The sequence below is a fragment of the Chrysochloris asiatica genome, unplaced genomic scaffold (genome assembly GCF_000296735.1).
Source record: "Chrysochloris asiatica unplaced genomic scaffold, ChrAsi1.0 scaffold00001, whole genome shotgun sequence".
In the NCBI taxonomy this organism is placed as follows: domain Eukaryota; kingdom Metazoa; phylum Chordata; class Mammalia; order Afrosoricida; family Chrysochloridae; genus Chrysochloris; species Chrysochloris asiatica.
In genome coordinates this window covers 45,444,061-45,467,944 of record NW_006408519.1, presented here as the reverse complement: position 1 = coordinate 45,467,944, position 23,884 = coordinate 45,444,061, and the positions used below count along the sequence as shown (strand labels likewise).

General features: G+C 40.9%; 1 protein-coding gene across 1 annotated transcript; it reads left to right on the top strand.

The window, feature by feature from the left end:
- Positions 1-2,222: 2,222 nt before the first annotated feature.
- LOC102813318 (prothymosin alpha-like) lies at positions 2,223-2,612 on the top strand. Its single transcript, XM_006830847.1, has one exon. The coding sequence runs from the start codon at positions 2,223-2,225 to the stop codon at positions 2,610-2,612; it is 390 nt and encodes a 129-aa protein (XP_006830910.1).
- The last annotated feature ends 21,272 nt before the right edge of the window (positions 2,613-23,884 follow it).

Below are 23,884 nucleotides of genomic sequence, written 5' to 3'. Positions count from 1 at the left end.
AGGCAAAACCAGGATAGGGTTTACAGCGGTAAGTTACAACTTGCAGACCTTGTTGTTCAAATTGACCTTGTCTTCTTGTGTTTATCCTATAGTGCCACAGGATTCCACAATTAGCCTGTCTTTGAATGTGGCCACATCCCCAAATTTTAAATCAGAAGGTCAAAGTTCTAATCATGGTTCTTGTTGTTGGTTTTCTTCTTATATTTTTGTGTAAATTCCTTGAGCTCTTAGGGTCTCAGACTCCTTAATAAATATGTAGAAATAATGGTAAATACTCCCTGGTTTGATTCTCACAATGCTAAGTCCTTGAATGCAGAGACCGTGGCTTATTGAACTTTATTTGTTCCAAGCAGGGCACTTCATTCATATTTGAAGAACCTCTTTTCATTCTTGGGATTAAATTATATAAAAATAATTAATATAGTTATTGGAAGACGGTGTCTTGGTGCAGATAACCACTGGACTGCTAACCTCAAAGACAGCAGTTTGCTCCTCAGAAACCCTATGCTGAGTTGCTGTGAGGCAGATCAGACTCAATGGCACTTAATACCAACAATTGAAAAAACAAGCTAGATAAATGGATAGACAAGGGGAGGGAGACGAATGGTAACTCTCAGGGGTCCCAATCATGATGTCCTTCATGTCCTTCAATACTTATGGCCACATTTCCACTTCCAGCGGTACATAGCACTTTATCCATCACTAACGCCCCATGCCTCCATTAGTTCTCCAGCCTAATATTGGCTCTAAAAGCCGGTCATGGAGATTACTGCAAGCTGTTTCTATTTCTGCAACCATTTTCTAAAATTGTATTTCCTGTGAGATGTTTGCCTTCCATTTTTACTCCGCACCCCATTTTCTTAAGGCACCATACAGTGAACGTAGCTTAGGGAACCTTTAAAATCGCCATGGTAAAGTCCTCATGGGATCTTCTATAGAAAAGAAGACAGAAATGACCAGCATTAATAGAACTTTGCATATTTTTATAGCACCAGAGTTGAACTAAATATAAACGTAAGGAAAGCAGATGAACTTTTTGCATTGCAGATAAAGATCATTGAGTCAGCATGAGATGATATTCTTGCAGAAGTCGTTGTCTGATGACATGAAAAAAAGGAGCCAGAGGGAAATGTCAACTCAACGGTGTTACATAGCACAACATTGAGAATGCTTAGTTGTGAGACACCAATATTACATCCAAAAATTTGCAGAAATCACCTGCCTGCCTCATTTCTCCATGTATGTGAGACAGAGTCACAAGTGGAGATTTAACAAAATCAGATTATTCGGTCAGTGTCTCCCATCATGGGTTTGGTGACTATAGTTGTTTGGTGGGATTTTTAACTTCTATGTGACATTTCATGTGCAGTCAGGAAGATCAGCTCTGTTATAGGAAGGCAATGGGTAACCAGTCCCAGGCAATGAGACAGACAAAAGGTACAGGAAAGTAGACAGGAACATCACACAAGGGAAAGATGTTTAGTAGAAGCTTGAGAGTATTGGAATGTCCTTGTGGTTAGCTGTTCATGGCAACTCCATGCGCAATGGAATTAACGATGCCCAGTTCTGTCAGTCCCCATGACTGGTTGCAGATTGGACTGTTGTGATCCATAGGATCATTAGATGATTTTTGGTAGATTCCCAGGTCTTTCTTCCAAAGGGTGAAACATTAATTGTAGTTACTATCACGTTGGTTATCAAGGATCTCTGGAAGTATAGTGGTTTTGAGTTGGGCTGGTAACCTCAAGGTCAGCAGTTTGAAACTACCAACTGTTCAGTGGGAGAAAGATGAGGTTTCTGGTCCCATAAAGGTTTACTGCTTTTGAACCCCTATACTGGGTCACCATGAGTTGGAGCTGACTCCAGAGCACACTACCACCACACCATCAAGTTTATGACTCATGAAACACAATGTGGTGGAAATATCAGGATTTCTAGTTCATAGTACTTATGGAAGCAGGTTGTCAGATATTTCTCCCACAGAAATGCTGGGTGGGCTGACACCACCAATCTTTCTGTTAATAGTTAAGAACTAAGTCACTGGCTGCTCTGAAAAGCCATCTTTGAAATGTTCCTGGTCCAGTTTCCTGCTCACTGCAGCCATCTCTGCCATGCCCCTTCTCCTTTGCCTTAGACTCCAGTAGCTCTCTAGCTAGAGTACCTGAACTCACACTTTCTTTGTCATCCTCTATATCAGATCACTGTAGCCCACCATAACAGCCATGGCTGTGGACAGCAGCTCTGAGGTCACCACTAAGGGCTTAAAGGAGAAGGAGGAGGTTGTGGAAGAAACAGAGTATGGAAGAGATGCAACCGCTAATGGAAATGCCAATGAGGAAAATGGGGAACAAGAGGCTGACAGTGAGGTAAATGAGGAAGAGGAAGATGGTGATGGTGAGGAAGAAGATGGAGATGAAGATGAGGAGGCTGAGGCAGCTACGGGCAAATGGGCAGCTGAAGACACTGAGGATGATAATGTGGACACCAAAAAGCAGAAGACAGACAAGGATCACAAGATGGCAAAAAAGGAAAAGTTAAACTTAAAAAAGGCCACTGTGACCTCCACTCTCCACTTCCCATCTCAGAATCTAAACATGGTCACCTTCAAGTAGAGAGAGTCCTACCTGTCCACTTTGGTCAGCACCACCCACAGATAATGCACTTACCAGCATGCCACAAAAACCACAGTGTGAATTTGCAACAGGGAGAGAAAAAGACCCCAAACTTCTAAGACCATGCTTTTTTACCCTAAAAGTACGTTAAAAATATAAAATGCAAATAAAAAAAATGCTTTTTTATTTGCATTTTATATTTCTGTACATATTATTAGTGGTCAGCCATTTTCAGCCTTTGGAACATTCTCTCTCCTAATTCTGACTTTACTTGTGGTGTATCATGTTCATTATAATCTCAAAAGACTTTGTAAAAAAAAAGCAAAAACAACAACAACAAAAATTGTAATCTTATTCCGAGCATTCCAGTAACTTTTTTTTGTATGTACTTAGTTGTACAAAAAAGAACTAAACCATTATGCCTACAAGTCTCCTTAAAGAGTACCAAAAAAATGAAAATGCACTGCCTTCAAGTCATACTGACTCTCAGCGACCCTATAGGAAAGAGTAGAATTGCCTCACTGGGTTTCTAAGAGTATAATCTTTCCACAAGTCCTGGGGTGGCACTCTAGGATAAGCATTGAACTGCTAACTACAAGGTAGGTGATTTCAAATCCAGCAGCTGCTCCTCAGAAACTTTATGCAGGGTCGCTATGAGTTGAAACTGACTTGACAGCAAATAACAACAAACTTTAATCTTTCCAGGAACAGGAATCTTCCTTCCATAGAGTACCTAGTGGGTTTGAACCACTTTTGGTTTGCAGTCCAACACTTTAGCCAATTCCAAGGCTTTTTAGGAAATATTATATTGTTTTTAAGTGCCATGAAGTCGATTCTGACTCCTAGTTACTGACATATTCTGCCCCATCCTGTTTAATCCCCCACTTCTTTCAGACTTGGTGGATGGAATACAGGAAGTAGTAGGGCAGGCATACACAGAAGAAATTATTTAATGAAAAGACATAAATACACACTTTCGTAATACTGATGGCATCTTTGTGCAGTTCAATTGAATCCAGTAAGATTACTCCTTCCTTAAATTGCTTTAGATACAGTCATATTTTTTGTGTGTTATCATATTCTGAATTATTTCTCCTCCTTTGTCCTTAATCATGAGGAGCCTCAGCCCATCAGTGACAATTTCAAGGAAGATTTTCCTTTGTGTGTGTGGATATTAAATTGGCATTCTATTTGGATCTGCCCTTTAAAAGCCACATTGATGCATTTACTTTCTCATTTTACAGTGATCCCATATCCTGCTCTGTGGCCCTGAGCTGGGAGGGGCACAGAGCTTGCAGCTGATTGACAAAGAAGTGACAGGCATGCCCCCCACCCAGGTGAGACTTTCACAAGTAGAAAGCCCAGTGGAGAATAGGGTCTGACCTTTCCCCTCCAGTTAAAGATAATAAGCCTGAGGTTCCAAGAGGTGAGATGGGTTTCCTAAAGTCCCAAAGCTCAATGATACCATTTTCACAAGTCTGGTTTTGCTTCTTTAGCACATATTTATACTAGAAAGTATACATGCTCATCAAGAAGATCGAAGAGCACAGATGACTTGTTTCCACAAATTTGCACACATCTGTTTGAACCAACGGGAGTACAGTGGCTCCCCAGGATACGCACTGGGCTGCAAAACGCAAGGTCAGTGGTTCCAATCCACCAGCCATTCTATGAGAGAAAGATGAGACTTTCTGCTGCCCCAAAGACTTTTACAAATCTTGGAAACCATATACAGGGTCATTATGAGTCACAACCAACTCCACAGGCTGAAAAATAGCAACACATTTGAACCACACTTGCCATATTTTTGTCTCAAAAATCATCATGCCTTGCTAGTGATTGGAAACCTTTAAAATGTCTGCAGGGCACAATTTAGATTATTTCCTTCTTATGGAAAACTTGTGAAACTCAAACCCTCCCCTCCTCCTTCAGGTTTTTGTCCCATTGTTTCTTACAACAGGTAAGCTTCTTATATGCACCACATGCATTTCATAAATACTAGGGTATCAAGTTAATACATCTTACTGTTATACTATAAGTAAAGGGATAAGAGAAGTAGAATAAAGAGATTTGACATACACAAGCACAAACATTCATTACAAAATAAGGAAAAAAACGTTCATAACAATTATAATCTTTACTTCTGCAACTGGCCACATGCTCATATCTGGTATTTATAACAAATTTCTTCCACTCCCCATTCCATATTATCTTTGCCCTCACCAAGCATCTCAGCAGTTTGAGATTCTATCGTTGGTGGTTTAACACAAACCTCATTCCTGAGGGGTCTGGATCAGTAATAGACCTGCCTGAATTGGGTTGTTACAGCTTCCATTGACTCTGATCGCTGACTACAATGGTACTGAGGTACCCTCAGAGATCTGTATTCAAGACATACTCTTCCTTATCACCACTGTGTTACTGCAGACTACATTCCCACAGGTATTTGGAATCATTAACCACAGCCAATGCGATAACTCTTCTTTGCTCTTAATTCAGAGCTATGAGGAACCGACTGTGGCAGGGTGGTGAACTTACCTTCCAGTTTGAAAGAACCATTGCTCTGTTTCCAAGTAGAAACATTGGTCCTTTTGAGCCTAAGACCTCTCTACCATTAACGCACACCCCTGGAGACAAAAACTCAGATATTTGCTAGTGAATAACTAGGAGGTAATAGTGAATGGCGTCGCTTCCATTTCCACATCTGAACCTGCGAATCCTGACTATGCTCGAAATAGCATCATATTGGTGAGATTACACATATATATACTCACAGGGTGATCAAAGACCAAGGAGTGTTTTGTTTGTTGTGCTTACGGTCAATATGAGCCAGAGCCAATTTACTGGTTCCTAGAGCTCTGGTAGCGTAGTGGTTACGAATTGGGCTGTTAATCTTACGGTCAGCAGTTCGAAACTGCCAGCGGCTCCGCGGGAGAAAGATGAGGCGTTCTGCTCCCGTAAAGATTTACAGCCTCGGAAACCCTGTTCAGGGTCGCTATGGGTCGGAACCGACTCGACGGCACTTAACAACAACAACAACAACAGAGCTCTGGTAGCGTAGTGGTTACGAATCGGGCTGTGAACCTTAAGGCCAACAGTTCGAAACTGCCAGCGGCTCCGCGGGAGAAAGATGAGGCGTTCTGCTCCCGTAAAGATTTACAGCCTCGGAAACCCTGTTCAGGGTCGCTATGGGTCGGAACCGACTCGACGGCACTTAACAACAACAACAGTTTCTAACAGCAACAAAAGGAGTCCTGGTGTCTGGCCTCCTAGCGGTTACGAATCGGGCTGCTAACCTGAGGGCCAGAAGTTCAAAACTACCAGCTGCTCTGAGGGAGAAAGATGAGGCTTTCTGCTCCTATAAAGATTTACAGCCTTGGAAACCCTGTACAGGGTCACTGTGAGTTGGAACTGACTCCATGGCATGTAACAGTAACAGCAGTTCCTAACAGCAACAAAAAGGAGTCCTGGTGTGGCGCTGTGGGCTAACGCATTAGACTGCAGTCATTTGAACTGCAAGTTCAGTGGTTCAAGCTCACCAGCTACTCCTTGGAAACCTTATACAGTGTTGCTATGGGTTGGAATTGACTCAATGACAGTTAACAACAACAACAACAGTGATGTACACATACACATCAGGGGAGGGGTACTCATTGATGGGGCTCTTGACTTTTGAGGTCCCATTTGAGGTTGTTTCCATTAGACCAGCTGCAGTAGATAAGAGCCCTGAAGAGCATGTGTGGGGTATTTAGAGATCAGGACTAAAAATGGCTCCTGTAAGTACTACCGTACGTCTATGGATAGAACTCTGAGGCAACAGAGAAATGCAGGAGAAACCAAATAATGTAGTGTATCCATATGTTCAGAAGAAGAAATGGGCTTGGGCTCCTTGCTGACAATCACCATTACAGCAGAAACTCTCTTCACCAAGATTTATTTCATCTTTCTTCTTTCATATAATCACTCCAGCACCCTTCCTCAAAGATGATGACCTAACATTTCACCTAGTTGGTATTCATCCTTCTAAATGTGTAGGGCTCTGGGACAAGAACACCCTCTCTACCAGAACCAGAGTTGTTCCTCAGGATCTAGAAAAGTCTACAGTTCAAAAGTAAGTAAGACATCTTCACTTGCTTCACGTACATCCACACACATACATGCAATAGTAAAATAGGAACAGGTTAAATACATTTTTAAGAACATTCATCAAAACAAAACAAAATCCTGTATCTAATTCACTAAATTAAGCTTCATATAGTAGTTATAAGATGACTCTTACTTTCTGAGATACCTAAATTAAATTTGCCTCGTATGTGCTCATTGTCTTCCTGTTGCCAGGGACCAGGATTTCTGACGTAGTCACAGCGTCAGAGCTGTTGGTCTCCTGTCCTCTCCTGATCCCTTGCACTAGTTCTCTTCTCTAATCATACATGCCACCAAACACACAGTTTCTGTTGGCTTCTCACTGCAGGTACTTAAATCTTATCCTGTTGGCGTAGCTTTTTGCTGGCACTCAATCCAAATTCTCCTAGCATTAACTATGTAAAAATATCACACTTATTTTCAAAGCATGAGTCCACTTTTTAGATGACCGCTGCCATTTATGTGTGCAGTGTCCATCTCCCGCCAGTTGAAGTATACTTTATGGTGGCAAGGACACTATCTGCTTTCCTCTCTGCTTCCATATCCATCATCCAGGGTAATAAGTGGCATGATGCAGTAGTCAGTAATGTCCTGGTGATGTAAGACAACCAATGGGCTGCTAATCACACAGTCAAGGGTTCAAACCCCTCAGGTACTCCTTGAAAACCTTGTACAGGGTTTATATGAGTTAGATCCGACTGGATGGTACTTAACAACAAACAATAGCAAAATATCTGTTTAATGAATCAATTAAATACTGCATAGGTCATCCTCTATAATGAGTCTCAGCAACTTAGTTGAAGCTTCCTAGACATGTATCTGCAGACTGAACATTAACCTACTATAAAATCTATAAACTGAATCCTCAGATCCAAGATGATTGAGTGCCTGTAGTTTCTAGGTGTCATCGAGTTTGTTCCTACTCTTAGTGACCCGATAGCCACAAGATTGTGTGATTCTCTGTCATCCTCACAATCACTGCTATGTTTGAGCCACTGTGTTAACCCATCTCATTGAGGGTCTTGTACTTTTTCACTGACCCTCTACTTTGCAAGCATGATGTCCTTTTTCAGCTACTGGTCCCTCCTGAAAACATGTTCAAAGTAGATGAGATAAAGTCTCCACTATTTTCACTACTAAAGAGCATTCTGGCTGCACTTCTTCCAAGACAGATTTGTTTGTTCTCCAGGCAGTCCATGATATAGTCCATATTCTTCACCAATACCATAATTCAAAGGCATCAATTCTTCTTTTGGTCTTCCTAAGGGATAAATTTTCCAGCCAATTCTCCATGACTTAGATTGCTACCTTTCACTTACAACGAATGACCAACAGATAATTATCTTCTCTTTCTAATTCCCATTTTCTTTATTTGTGAAAATTGTAATAACTAAAATATACCTCCCACAATGGATTTTTACATGGAATAAATTTTACAGTACACATAAAGTACAAAGTTGTTCAGTGAATGTTGTCTGTGTTACTAATGACAGTTTTGAACTTCAGAGTCTTTTTGTCCTCGGGGCCTATTTGATTGTCCATATCTGGTAACACTAGGGTAGCTAATGAAGGTAGGGGTGAGTCAAAAATAGGACAAGAGACTTGGTGGCAATAAAAGTTTAGCAGTGGGCTGTTAACCCAGAGGTTGGAAATTCAAATCCAACAGCTGCTTCAAGGAAGAAAGATAAGGCAGTCTGATTCCCTAAAGATTTACAGCCTCAGAAACCCCTTGGAGCAGTTCTACTCTAGGGTCAGAGTGACATGAAAGTGACTTGATTATTATGGTGTTATTTTGGTATGACAGAAACAACAGTGTCCATGTCCTTTTCTGTGGCTGGTCAGTGGTAGCTATGAAGGCACTCTGCATGTTTAATGAGTTCAGGGATGCTTCCGTCCTCAGAAGGCAACCAGATGCTCCTCTAACTTCGGGTCCCATAGATGCCTATAGATTATAAATAGAGGGTGTTCTACCTCATTAATTATGGGTTTAATAATCACTTCCTATTGAAGTAATAGATGACTAATTGTGCTAATAAGTTTAAATTGGATGTGTGTTTACTGAACCTCAGCATTTTACTGTTGGCATGGTTTCAAGTTCCAATTTAGCTATTGGGGAGAGAAAAACAGCAACTGGGTTTGTTTTTGCTTGTTTGTGTTGCTGCATTTTAATTTGCTAGTGACCAGCAGTCTATTAAAATAGAAAGATCATGGGCCACTCAGGCTGTGGGGTCTATGGCAGAGTCCTACTAAATCTACAGCCTCAGATGACTGCCAACTTTTTTCTAAGACTCTGCTCCCCTCTCTGTCAAACAGAAATAAGTAGTGAATTATGGTATTGGTGAGGAATATTGACTATATCATGGACTGTCTGGAGAACAAACAAATCTGTCTTGGAAGAAGTGCAGCCAGAATGCTTCTTAGTAGTGAAAGTAGAGGAGACTTTATCTCATCTACTTTGGACATGATTTCAGGAGGGACATATTCTTTATGTTTGCCACCTGCCAGGTCCTCTTCTCAGCATTTTATCTACATTTACTCATTTAAATCACACAACAACCTTATCTAATAGTTCAATGTCTTGTTCCTCACTTTACAGCTGAGGAAACTAAAGTGCAGTGAGAAATGGATGGCACAGCTAGTAATGGGAGAAGCTGTAGTCACAGATAGTTCATCTAGCTTTGCTGTTGTTGTTGTGAAGTGCCATCAAGTCGATTCCGACCCATAGCGACCCTGTATAGGGTTTCCAAGGAGTGGCTGGTGAGCTTGAACCACTGACCTTGCAGTTCAAATGACTTTGTAGTCTGATACATTAGCCCACAGTGCCACACCAGGACTTTTATAGTGCCTGCATTTTTAACCACCGTGCTGACTATAAAATGAAACTTGAAAAAAAAAACAAAAACTAGAACCCTTGAATCTCTGATAAAATGATTTAATTTCACCAATTTATTTAACTTTCTTGTAAGGTAAGCATAAGACTTAAGTTAGAAACAATATGCGAAATGTTATTAGGTGCCATTGAGTTGTTTCCAACTCAAAGTGACCCTATAGACATCGGACTGAAACAGCTCCCAGTCCAGAGCCATCCTCATAATTATAGTTAAGTTTCAGCCCATTGCTGCCCCTCTGTCAATCCATCCCATTGATGTTCTTCCTCTTTTTCTCTTTCGCTGACCTTCCACTTTTCCAAGCATGATTTGTTAACTCTAGATGCTTAGTGCATTTTTATTTCTTCACCTTTCTTGGCCTTGTAAGCAGAATGATGAACTGGAAAGCCAGAGGATTCTCAAGGAAGAATTTGCTTCTAGGCTAACATCTCAACCAGAGTGTAATAATGGAATCAGACACATCCAAGAGACTCATGTGTGCACTTCATGTTATGTAGTTACAAAAAGATACCTTCTTTTGTAGAGGTCCGATCCACTATTCTGTGCTAGGATGGGGGTCAGGGAACTTATTTAACTCGGATTTATCATGTGATGGAGTTCAAAGTGGAGTGGTGACTTCAAAGTCTGGTTGTGAGCCATTTGAAAAGACTTCATCAACATCCTTTGTTTCACCAGGCCCCGGACAGTCTATTTCAAAGGACATAGTGTCTCTGTGTCTTGGCACATCATAAGAGCATTTTCTATCAAATTAACACTCAGTAACTTTGATTTAGGATACATTCTTCCTCTGCTGTCTCTGCTCACAAAGTCTGCCTTCAATACAACGGAGCAAACATCCCCAGTTAAATCTTCACCCTTTCTCCTTACAGGCAAGCTTTGAATCTGGTTCTCAGCCTCGAGTTTCTTTAGAGCTTCTGCCTACAGAAAGAAAGAACCAATCTGGCTTTCACTTTCAGTAAGAGTTGGGGAAGACCCAGCAGAGAAATGAAGAACAGAGGTTTCTTTAGAAGTTACTCATCTGTCTGTCTTTTTGTAGTGTTGTTTGTATCTTGATTTTTTTTTTTTTTCCTCTTTAATAAACTTTCACTTCCAGTTCTCTTGTCTGAACATTTTGCTGACAAGATGTTTCTGTCTCATTTCTCAGAAGAGATATCAATGTCGTTCTTATTTTGAAATAGCATCATCAGATAGGTCTGTTTAAGTCTGTGTATGTCACTTCAATTCTCTGAATATGTTGATGTGGCGGGAGTCCAGCTGCCAAGTGTCATTGCCTTGCTGTAGGGAAAAAAAATGTAAGCTGAATTGTTGGGTTCTTCCAGAAGCTGTGAAATGCCAGAGAATATAAAGGCCCCCACCTTACACTGTACTGAGTGTCCAGAGCCCTGAGTGCTCAGTTCTCAGGCTAAGAGTCAAAGGTCATGCTGGACAGGCAAGCAGACATCGATATGGCCTGACTCGGGACTCAAGGAGAGTTTCACCCTGCCTTTACTGAATTCACATCATTAGAAATGCTTGTTTTAGTTCTTGATGATTTGTTGTTGTTGTTAAGTGTCTCATGACAATATCTTGCCACTGTCTTCTTCATGGATCCCATGCTTCAATTACAGGAAGCCACCTGTAGATGCTGACAGGTATCCTTCAGTTTCACGTCTTTGTGCCATTCCGTGTGCTAGCTCCACCCACACTTTTCTTTCTGGTGGCCTCTTTCCACAACACGCAGCATCACTGTGTCTTCCAATGCTCTGTCAGTCCCTTCAACGTTTGTGTTCTCATGATATGTACTGAGATTCCATATCACTTATTTAGGCTCACGGTAAGTAACAAATTTCTGAGGGCCAACTCGGAGTGTACTTTTATCTTGGTATAATTATCAGTAACCAAAACCAAGAGGAGATTCACTGCTATTAAGTCAATTCTGACTCATAATGACCCTGTATGGTTCCTGAGATGGTCAATCTTTACAAGAGCAGACAACCTCCTCCTTCTCCCTCAGAGCAGCTGGTGAGTTTGAACTGTCAACCTTGTGGGTAGCAGCCCAGTGCTTATTGCACATAACACCAGGGATAATGACCCCCTTAGATCCTTGAAAATACTTACATTGAATGATACATTTTATCATCAGTCTATTCATATCCTCCAATGGAGATTGGCCTTTCTCCTATCCCAGGAGTATGAGCATGAGCCACATTGTGTTTATCTTTGGTTCCCCTGTGGCTATCACATGTTCCACTCAATAAACATCTGTAGGATGAATGAGAACAAATATTTCTCAAGGTTACTCAGGTCGACCCAAATCCATATTTCATGCTCGTTACAAAATGCCATGAGGAAGTAAGGCGAATTCCTATAGGGACACTTGCTGACATTCCCCAAATCTTCCCTGTCTCTTACTGTCCATCAGCAATGTTACCTGTTCCGGGAGGCTTCTCTAGTCCTTCACTAGGATCAATATTTCTTTTGTCACCACACCATAGCACCACATGTACAATGATACATATCACACCTTGTATCTGCATGTGTGACCTTTCCTCCCACCAAGCACTCCCTGGTCTGGAATCTCCTTGAAAATAAAGGGTATCACTTTAATCATCAATACACACAGTGCCACATGGCCTTTTATGAATAATACTAATAGTAGATATGTTATGCTTGGTGTCAAGCAATCCATATGTATATCTTATTTAATCTTCAAAACAAGTCTAATAACTAGCTAATATTGTTAAAATTGGGTTTGTTGTTACTGATGATGTTCATTGTCACTGAGTCAGGTCCAAATGAGTGAGTCCACGCACAACAGAACAAAACACTGTCCAGTCCTGGACTGGCCTCACAATCAGTGCCCTCTTTGAACTCCTCTTTTGCAGCCACTATGTCAGTCCATGGAGACCTGGCGTGACTCTGTGGGTTAATGCGTCAGACTGCAAAGCCATTTGAACTGCAAGGTCAGTGGTTCAAGCTCACCAGCTGCTCCTCAGAAACCCTATACAGGGTCGCTATGGGTCAGAATTGACTCGACTGTACTTAACAACAACAACAACAACGTCAGTCCATCTTGTTGAGGGTCTTCCTTTTGTTTACAGACCCTCTACTTTACCAAGCATGATGTCCTGCTGCATAGACAGGTCCCTCCTAATAACATCTTGAAGATTTCAGTGGCAGAAAAATGATAATAAATATAAACTAAGAAAGTTAAATAATTTATCCCAAATCATCATGCTCAAAAGATGTAGATTTGAGATTCAAAGATCAGTTTCTATAATTCCAGATCATAGTACCATATTTTTAATACAGTTGTTAGTGCTAAGTGCTGTGAAGTCAGTTCTGATTCATATTGACATATACAAGGTTTCTGAGGAGCTGCTGGTGGGTTTAAACTACCCATCTTGTTGTTAGTAGTTCAGTGCTTATCTATAGTGCCACATCAGGACTCATTTGAATATAATCAGGAATCTTAATTTACTAATTTTAGTTTGGAATTTTTTTATATGTAATTCTGGTAGCTTAGTGGTTATGAATCTGGCTGATAAACTCAAGGTCAGCAGTTCAAAACTACCAGCAGTTTCATGGGAGACAGATGAGACTTTCTGCTCCTGTGAAGAGTTACAGCCTCAGAAACACTACACGGTCTCTGTGAGTTGGTTCTGACTCCACGACACACAACCACCAGCATAATTAAGGAGTCCGGGTGGTATAGTGGATTAGGAGCTGGGCTGTTAACTGCAAGGTCAGCAGTTTGAATCTACCAGTAGCTCCACAGGAGGAAAATGAGGTTTTCTTTATGAGTTGGGACCAACTCCACAGCCCACCACCACCACATACCATATCTTAAGATCTCTGGCAGTATAGTCAATTATAAACTGGCTTCTAACCTCAAGGTCAGTATGAATCGACTAGTTGCTCTGTGGGATAAAGATGAGACTTTCTGTTCCTGTAAAGATTTACAGCATCAAAAACCCTATACAGGGTTGCTGAGTAGGACCTGACTCAGTGGCACAAACCTCCACCATTCTATATCTATCTATCTGTCTATCTATCTATCTATCTAGCTATCTAGCTATCTAGCTAGCTATCTAGCTATCTATCGATTTATCTATCGATTTATCTATCGATCTATGTAAGGACCTCTGGTAATGTAGTGGTTATGAATTGGGCTGCTAATCTCAAGGTCAGTGGTTTGAAACTACCAATGTTTCCATGGGAGAAAGATGAGGCTGTCTGCTCCCGTAAAGATTTACAGCCTCTGAAAACCTATGCAGGGTCCCTGTGAATCAGAACCAACTCCACAGCACATGGCCACCATCACCATCACAGCTATCTACCCATCTCTCTGCGTATCCATTAACTAATCTACCATAGAATGGACTGTCCCTCACCTTCAAGTTGATACCTCTGAAAATCTGGCATCTATGCAGAATTGGCAATTACCGACAGTGATGATTTCTTCATAACTCTCTTTGTTGTTGTTAAGTGCCATTGATTTGGTTCCGACACTGTATACGGTTTCTGAGAAGTAGCTGGTGAGCTTGAACCACCAACCTTGTGGTTCAAACCGACCTTGCAGTCCAGCGCATTCCATGCCAAAACTCTTTTAGAGAAGATCAGTATCCCTTGATCTTAATAAAAGAGAATCTAATATCAAGATGCTGTTCTAACTTCAGCCCCAGAGGAAAAGATTTAATTCTTGGCTTATTTCAGAAAATCCACCAACATATCCTTCAATACTTTAAGCCAGAGACTTTGCTGAAGTAGTTGTTCACTATGGGCATCTGTGCCACATGGGAGTGAGAGTCTGTATCCACTTACATTCCGTGCATCTTGTTCTGTTAATGATCCTGCCTGGCTGCAAAGAACTGTTTATCCTTTTGTTCCAAGAGGCATCTATTAACTTCTGACACAAGCAGAACACTTAGCAGCTTACAGCAGAGTTTGGGGGCATTCTCACCATTGATTCTGATGAAACACACAACAGTAGATATTTCTGAGCCATTTTTCAGAAAAATAAATAAATAAATGAACAAACAACAACAACCAAAAAAAAAAGGAAACATTATAGGGCTTATCAAGTTAAATGGAGCGATTGTAAACTATTAGGGAACAGGGAAATCTTTAATGCATGTCCTTTCATTCTAATTCAAATTTTCTCCATCTGTTTATACTCAGTCCACCTCCGTTACAGAATTCAGAATTCTTTGAAATCGATGCTACTTTGCAACCAGACTACGAGGTATCCTGAAACCACTTAAACGTATCAGCAAATACAAGTTATAAATTACATACTCAAATAGTTCCAGGGACTACCTGAAATACTAGTTACAAGCTTGGCAATTCAAACCAACCAGTTACTCCTAGGAAACCCTATACAAGTTTGCTATGATTAGGAATCAACTCAATGACACTTAACAACACCAACAGCTATAATTGGAACTTGTAGAATGTCCAGATTTTGACAAAAACTGTAGTGAATGTCACGAGCAAGCCTAGGACTGACAAGCCTACATTTAAAACATTTTGAAAATTATAATCACCACATGCACAAATCAGAATTTCCCAAACTTTCTTAATCCATAAAAAGAAGGCTTCAGAGTCAAATACTTTTGTAAACACTTATTGCATTCATGAAAATTCAAATTGTGTTATTGACAATATTGAAACCTCAGAAGAATGTTGGAGTAAAACATGATTTTCAAATGCTTATTTTTTTTAAATCATTTTTAACAATTTACCTGAGATTTTTTTTTCCCTTCCATTTTGATATCAGATGGTGGTAGCATTGATGCACTGTATAGTCAGTTCTAACTCATGTTGTTGTTCTTGTTAAGTGTTGTCAGTAGGTCCGACCCATAGTGACCCTGTATAGGGTTTCCGAGGAGTAGCTGGTGAGCTTGAACTGCCGATCTGCAGTTAACTGGCTTTGCAATCTGTAGCATTAATCCGCAGCGGCACACCAGGACTCCATTGTTGTTGTTGTTAGGTGCCATCAAGTAGGTAGCAACTCATAGCGACCTTATGCACAGCAGAACAAAAGAAACACTGCCTGATCCTGGACCAACCTCCCTACTGTTGCCATGCTTGAGTCCATCGAGGCTGTCACTTGGCCAATCCATCTCATAGAGGGTCTTCCTCTTTTTCTCTGACCCTCCACCTTACCAAACATGATATCCTTCTCCAGTGACTGGTCCCTCCTGAAAGTACGTCCAAAGTATGAGAGATGAAGTTTGGCTGTCTTGGCCTCCAAGGAGCACTCTGGCTGCACTTCTTCCAAAATGCATCTGCTAGTTCTTTTGTGACCCTATATAGGGTTTCTGGGGCTGTAAATCTTTATAGGAGCAGAAAGCCTCATCCTTCTCCAGCAGAAATGCTGATCTTGAGGTTAGCAGCCCAGCATAACCCACTATGCTATCTGGGCTTGGTACTAATATCTTTGTTACACAGTTTGAGAAACCTTGCCTAAGGCATTAAGTCCATGTGGAAGGACCTTTAAAACTTAAGACTTTCTTTTCATGTAATTTTGATTTTCCTTGAATTCCATTGACAGAATCTAGGGTAATAAATCTAAGACCTGTAAACATGAACTTATGGGAACAGCAAGCAATACATTCTTTCTGGTGTATAAGCCAGTAGGGTAAATGACAAGTCCTCTTGTGGGTCCTTGAAGGACACATTTCAATCAAATCTATTCTTTTTTTTCCAGAAACTATAACACTGCTGTAACCTCACATATTGAGGATTAGGGTCACTACAGGTCATCTGGGCATAGTGGAGACATCCAGAGAACAAGCTCAGACACATGAAGAATTGTTTTAGATTTTACAGACTTTGTGTGTGTGATTGTTTGAAAATGTATCCACAAGTTCTTTGACAATGATATTGTTGTTAACTACCATTAAGTAGGTTCCTATTCATAATTACAGTGTATAAGGTTTCCATCGAGAGGCTGGTGGGTTTGAACAATCAACCTTCTGGTTAGCAGTACAGTGTTTATCCTACAGTGCCACATGAGGACTTTGACAATACTGCTCTCAAAAGTTAAAGCCTAATCTCTATCTATGATTTAGGTTTCTGCATGGCACTGATGGTTTGCATATGATTACTAATCTGTGATGGTATAGGATACACCATCAACTGCTGACTGTGAGGTCAATAGTTCAAATCCATCAGCCACTCCTCAGAAATCCTATACTGGATCTCTGTGAGTTGGAAACAAGTTAATAGCACTTAACAACAACCTGAGCACTTTACTTAGTGACTCATTTCTAATGGTTAGAATATGACGGAAGTGGCATTGTATGTGCTGAGAGTAGATCCTAAAAGATGTGTGTCTTTCTTTTGCACTCTTTCCTCCCCTTTTGCTTTGCTCACTCTGGGAGAAGATAGCTACTATGTCATGGAAAGTCACCTCCTGAACAAAATTTAGACCTGGTGCCCCAAGCATGCCACACGAGGGTAAGACATCATGCAAACCATCTTCCAGCCTCAGCCAAGACTTCAGCAATGAAGAAAGGAAGAAATGCCAAGTTTTCAAGAATAAGCTCTAGCTAGAAGACTGGAGGGGTGTCAAGGGTGATAGATGAACTCTAAAGAGAATCAGGGTTAGCCGCATCAGTGAAGCATTAAGGGTCATATGTTAGGGTCTTGCCAGGATATCTCCTCCCAAATATCACTTGCATCTGTATCACCTATGAGAAATAAGGCATAACACCTAGTTGCTCTCTTTAAGTATACATCAAAAACCTAGATATATTGTTAAGTGCCACTGAGTCTCTTCTGACCCATAGAAACACATGTAGGGTTTCAAGGAGAAGCTGGTGAGCTTGAACCACCAACTTTGTGGTTCAAACTGACTTTGCATTCCAGTACATGAAACTACAGAGTTACTCCATGTCTTCAGGTATTTTGATAGTGCCCATATACATGGTGAATCAGAAAACGGCCAGTTTGAGTAAGGCTCTGAGCAAAATAAAAGACTCTGCCACAGTCTAGGGCAGAGTGAAATCAGCCCTGACATCAGTGCTCCGCATTCCAGCAGATCCTACAACAGACCCTATGGTCTTGGAGATGTCGGTGATGGGACAATGACATAGTTTGGAACTTATGGAACTCCCAGTGGGGAGATCTAAACGTAGGCCCTTGGGATTCTGGAGCAAGTGTATTTTATCAACATCAAGAGAAAGGAACACCCTTTTAGAAACAGCTGTTAGAGTGTTACCGGACCTTGGTACAGAAGGAACTTGATCATGGGACACCATGATTTGGGCAGATCTTTTCTCTTGATCTTTGATAGAAATTCATCAGACTACTAGAGCCCAGTGGGTATGAATGTGTGTGTGTGTGTCTTCAAAGCAACTCAAAGTCCTGGAGAATTTCAGTTTTTCCAGAAAAGAATCCTTCAATATCATGTCTAGGGCTGCAGTGTGAAATTACTGAACTGCATGCTGGACATGAAGAGGGTTCTGGGAGTCTGTGTAGAGAATGGCCATTGATAACCATTATCCCCAAACCAGGGTTTCAGCCACGTGTTTCAACCCCAGCTTATGTCCTGGGGCACTTTCTTGTTGTCTGGACTATCTTTAGGGCAAATTGACACATATTTTAAGAGAATGCCGCTATGAGGTTTCTAAATTATAGCTTCCTTGCTAGCTATTCCTTTTTTGAAGCTGGCTGAAATCTCGTGTACACCATTATATCCTCTCACTTCCCCATGAATATTGTGAGAAACCAATTTTTTTTAATGGGATTTTATTGCAAATTTATACAGATTCCAGAAGACAAGGGTACTAAATGACTGTGGTTAACTATGTATTTTCAATTAGAATTACAAGAGATTTATTATTATTATTTAGTTTCTCTGGGTCTCAAGAGTCCTAGTGTGATGCTATAGTATAAACATTAGACTGCTAACCACAAGGTTGGTAGTTCAAATCCCCCAGCCATCCTTGGAAACCCTCTGCAGGGTTACTATGAATCAGAACTGACTCCATGACACTTCACAAAAACAACTGGCCCTCAATTAGTCTGTAGAGCCACAATATTAAAGTCGGGCTGTTGTGAAATCCACTTATACCAGTAGAAGCTAGATTGCATTGGCATGGCAAAGTAGATTGACCCCACTTCTTCATTCTTCTTACCATCGTGTAGCATAGAAATTGCACTCATCAAGAACTTATCCCCAGTCCTGTGAAGTCTGGACTGGGTTGTGACTTGTTTTGGTCAATAGTATGTAAAACTGCTGCAGTATAAGAGTTCTACACCTAGAAGTTTGGAAGCACTCTCTCTCTTAGAGCCCTGGCAAATAATGATAACAAGTTCAAGCTAGCCAAGTGAAAGATGAGAGAATATGTAGTGGGGAGCTACGTTGTCTTAGATGAGGTCATCCTGACCAGCCAGCCTATAGCCAACCTGACAGCTGGGCAGACTTGCAATGGAGTCTACCTAACATGAACCAAGACCGGTGTCCATGAGCAAAGCTTCCAAGTTGAACCAAAAACCCCATTTTAATCCCTGTATTTTATTATTATTATTATTATTGTTTTGTCATTTAGCCCTGAATTAATAGCACAAACAAATGTGTTTTAGCTCAGATCCTCATTTGATGCATTGGTTTGTGACAAGAACAGGCAGGGAGTTAGACTGAGTATATGGGGATGAGACAAAACCTATTTCTATATGAATATTGCTGTCCCTATCTGTGGGTTGCATCCCTTATTGATGCTTACTAGCACTAAAGGGACCCTGCGGGGGCAGTGGTTGAACACTTGGCTGCTAACCAAAATAATGATAGTTTGAACCCACCAGTGCTTCTTGGGAAAAAGATGTGGCAGTGTGCGTCCTTAAAGATTGTAATGTTAGAAATAATCTATGCCTTATGAGGTGGTTCTACTGTGTCCTGCAGGACTAAGAACTACTGTGGCTCCGAATCAACTCAAAGGCATGATTTGGATTCCTGGTGCTATGCTGTAGGATCAGCACTGGACTCTAAACCACAAGGTCAGCAGCTCAAACCCGCCAGCTGATCCTCAGAAAGCCTATGCCGGGTCACTATGAGTCAGAATTGGATTGACAACAGTTATCAACAACAACAGCACAATTTTCCAATCAGTAGTGGTCACTTGTTTAAGACACAAAAACCTGTTTTCAATCTGAACACCTACCACGGTTTTCTTTAAGAAGGTTGCCATCATGTAGATTTTGGTTCACAATCATTCTATTGGACAGAGTTTTTTTTGTTGTTGTTAAGTGCTGTCGAGTCAGTTCTGACTCCTAGCTATCCTGTATAGGGTTTCCGAGGAGAAGCTGATGAACTTTAACCACTGATCCTTCAGTACAAATTGACCTTGTGGTCCAGAGCATTAACGCACAATATCAAACCAGAGCTCCATTGGACAGAGAAGAAGTGCCCCACAAAGTTTCCTAGGATGCCTCTGAATTATGGGGTTGGTGAACTACATTGGATATACCATGGACTTCTGTACTGTAAGATTCTGGATGTTCATGGTGTATCCAATATGCTTCGCCAACAGCAGAATTCAATAATGAATATATTTGTTTTGAAAGAAGGGCAGCCAGAGTGCTCCTAAGCAGCGAGAATGGTGAGAGTTGGTCTCAAGCACTTTGGACTTGCCATCTAGAGGGACCATCCTGTCTAATAAAGCAGAGGATCAGTGAAAAGGAGGAAGACTCTTAACAAGATGGATTGAGACAGTGACTTCAACGATGGACTCAAACATAGGAACGGCTGTGAGGGTGGGGCAGGACTGGGCACAGTTTATTCTGTTGTACATGGTGTCTCTATGAATCAGAACCAACTCAACAGTACCTAACAAAAACAAAAATCTTTATGGAAGCAGACTGCTATATCTTTCTCTTATGGCATAGCTGGTGGGTTCAAACCACCCAACTTTTGGTTAGCAGCCAAGGACTTTCCCACTGGGTCACCAGGACTCCTTATGCCCTCTGTAGTGAGTCAAAAGTTGGACAACTTCTCTAGAGTCTTCTGGAGGTCCAAGGTATATCAGAAATCTATTTGACAGAACTTTCCTTGACAGCCTGCACATGAGTTAGCAAAGCATGTGCAAGCCTTCTAAAGGATAACAATTGTTCTTTGGAGTTTGGTATTTTCTGTATCTACTTAAAGAAGCTCTGGTAACATAGTCATTATAAGTTGGTCTGCTAACCTCAAGGACAGCAGTTCAAAACTACCAGATGTTCCATGGGAGAAAGATGAGGCTTTCAGCTCCTATAAAGGTTTACAGCCTTGGAAATCCTATACAGGGTCACTGTGAGTCAAAACCAACTCCATGGCATGTCACAACCACCACCACATATAGACACAATAACTCATATACATGTGAAAGTTGTACACTCAATAAAGAAGACTGGAGAATAATTGATTAATTTGAATATTAAAGATACTATGAACCTCCAGAAGAATGAATAAATCTGTCTTGGTAGAAGGTCAGTTGGAATGCTCCTTAGAAGCCAGGATGGTGAAACTTATCTCATATTTCAGACATATTATCAGGAGAGATCAGTCCCTGGAGAAAGACATCATGCTTGGTAAAGTGGAAGGTCAGTGAGGAAAAGGGAGACCCCCAATGAGAAGGATTGACACTGTGGAAGCTACAATGGGCTCAAGTCTAACAATTGTCAGTATGCCACAGGACCAGGCAGTGCTTCGGTATGTGGTGCATGGGGTTGTTATGAGTCAATGACACCTAACCACAACACTAACAACAACAAACTATAGACTCAATTTCTACTGCGGCAATTTTCCTTTCACCTTTGTGTGTGTTTTTATCTCTTTTTTTTTTTTGGTCTCAGGTGAAAGTTTCACCTGATAAACAATGTAGTACAGTTCACTGCTGCTGAAACCTAGTGACATTATTTGCTATATATAGATTTAAGTTGTTGTTGCTAAGTGCCAGCAAGTTGGTTCCAACTCATAACAACCCTATATAGGGTTTGTGAGGAGCTGCTGGTGAGTTTGAACTGCCATTTTTGCAGGTCAAACTAACCTTGAGGTGGAGTGCTTATCCTACAATTAAGCTTCTGTGAGCCTTACTTATTGGGTAATTGGTCCCTGGCCAGGATAGAGCAGAACAAACTTGGCCATTGCTCTTGTTCTCTGAGGGAATATATTCCCTTAGCAAACATTGATAACAACCTGCAAAGTGTATTCCCTGCCAAGGAAATACAAAGGTGAGTATGAATATGGCAGTGTCCTGGGAGCCTGGGGAATGCCTATCGTATCCAACCCAACGTGTGTGACTGGAGCCATTTGAAACACAAACCACTGGCAATTATTTGAACTAGACTACTAAGGCTGCCAGACCCTTTGCATTACATCATATAAGGATCTCTAGCTGACTTAAGGCAGTGCCTCCCCTTTGGATATAAAACCTAAAGTCCCTTTGATCTGCCGTTTTGTGGAAGAAGCACATTTCTCATTTTGACAGAAGATGCCCTAAACCACTAGGAACCGAAGATAGCAACTATTCAAGGAGTTTAACCATTGAACTATGCCTTTCACTCCACATTTACTTGTATCTATAATCACAGAGCCAGGGGATTGGGGATTCAGTAGTAGAAGTCTCAACTACTTGCAACAGGAGACCCAGTCTGGATTCCCATCCAATGCCCTTTGTGCACACTTACCACCTGTCTGCCAGAGACTTTTGTTTTGATAGAATGCGGAACAGGTTTCAGTAGATCTTCTAGATGAAGACAGATTAGGAAGAACAATTTGACAATCTATTTCTGAAATACATCCAATGGAAACCCTATGATTCACAACAGATCATGCGATTGGTACAGATCTGAGCAGCACTCCTCTCCACTGGGGAGGGGGGTCCACAAGAATCACAAGTCGACCTGAAAACAGTTTGAGAAGGTTCAGAGGTATGAAGTACTGCTCTCTATGTTCAACCATTTTTTTTTTTTTTAAATTTTTTCTTCTTTAAGACCAAACCTAGAAATCCAGTCTATTTTGACATGTTTAAAAATTACCATGGAGTTATACTAGGGTAACAAAATCACAGAAACCATTATTAAATAAAAACATAAAAATATGAAGCTATTGTGTCTTGACATCTCCTCCATTTAGATCTACACACCTCTGAAGGCGTGTTTCCATCTCTCTAACCCTTCCCTGGAAAATTCTGCACTCTTCAGTTTATAACATGTCAAAACAACAATTTCTGGTATTCTCAAGGGACTCAGATCGTGTTCCTTTTCAATGTTTTTTGAGTTTGGAAGACAAAAAGAAGTCTGAATGGGCAAAACTGGGCCTGGAAGGTGGAAGCACCTAAGGTTTCACAAGGAAAGTCTCTTAGGTAAGCCCTTGTTGCTCTTGAACAAGGAACAGCAGATTGTTGTGATGGGAAAACAAAAAAAAACATCTCCAGTGCAACTGTTCTGACTTTCTTTCTCACCTCTGCAGTGTTCGGTTTCCTTAGAACTTCTTCATAATAAGCCCCCAGGATTTTCTCTTGTCCTTTGAGAAAATCTTTCAAGTTTGCCCCTTTAGAGTTCCCCAAAACAGTCAGCATAAACTTCTGAGATAACTTCTCTGTCTTGAATTTAACTGACTCAGCAGATTCTCTCGGACTTACTTTTTTGATTGGACTTTTTATTTGGAAAGCACTCTGATGAGACTCAGACAAGTGTCTTACTGAGAGACTTTGTCTGCAGCCATCCACTTAAAGTAGTTGTTGTTGTGGGTAAGTGACTTTGAGTCAATTCTGACTCATAGCAACCCTGCATAGGGTTTCCAAGGAGCAGCTAGTGAGTCCGAACTGCTGATCTTGTAATTCAAACTGACCTTGCAATTAGTGGTTATCTATAGTTCCACACCAGGGCTCCACTGACTGATCACAGAGACATGTATAAAGACATTTTGTTTGAAATAAACCTATGCATGTAGGAACTGAAACACTAGTACCGATGTTTTTGATGTATCCTTGCATTGATGATAAAACTAGAAATGATAATAATGATGATAATTCAAATGAAAATGTGCCAGTTAATCCCCTATTATTTGTATAACTAATCTTTGAAACAGGTACTGTATCACCCAGGAATGGGCATAGTAAACACTAGAACATACACCAAAAATGCTAAAGGATTAAAATATTAACAACCAATGTAGTCTACAGAATTGCTAGGGAGACAAAATCTATAGGATCAGAAAATAAACTACACATCCAGTCATGGTCAGGTAGAAACAGAGAATGTCACTATATCCTT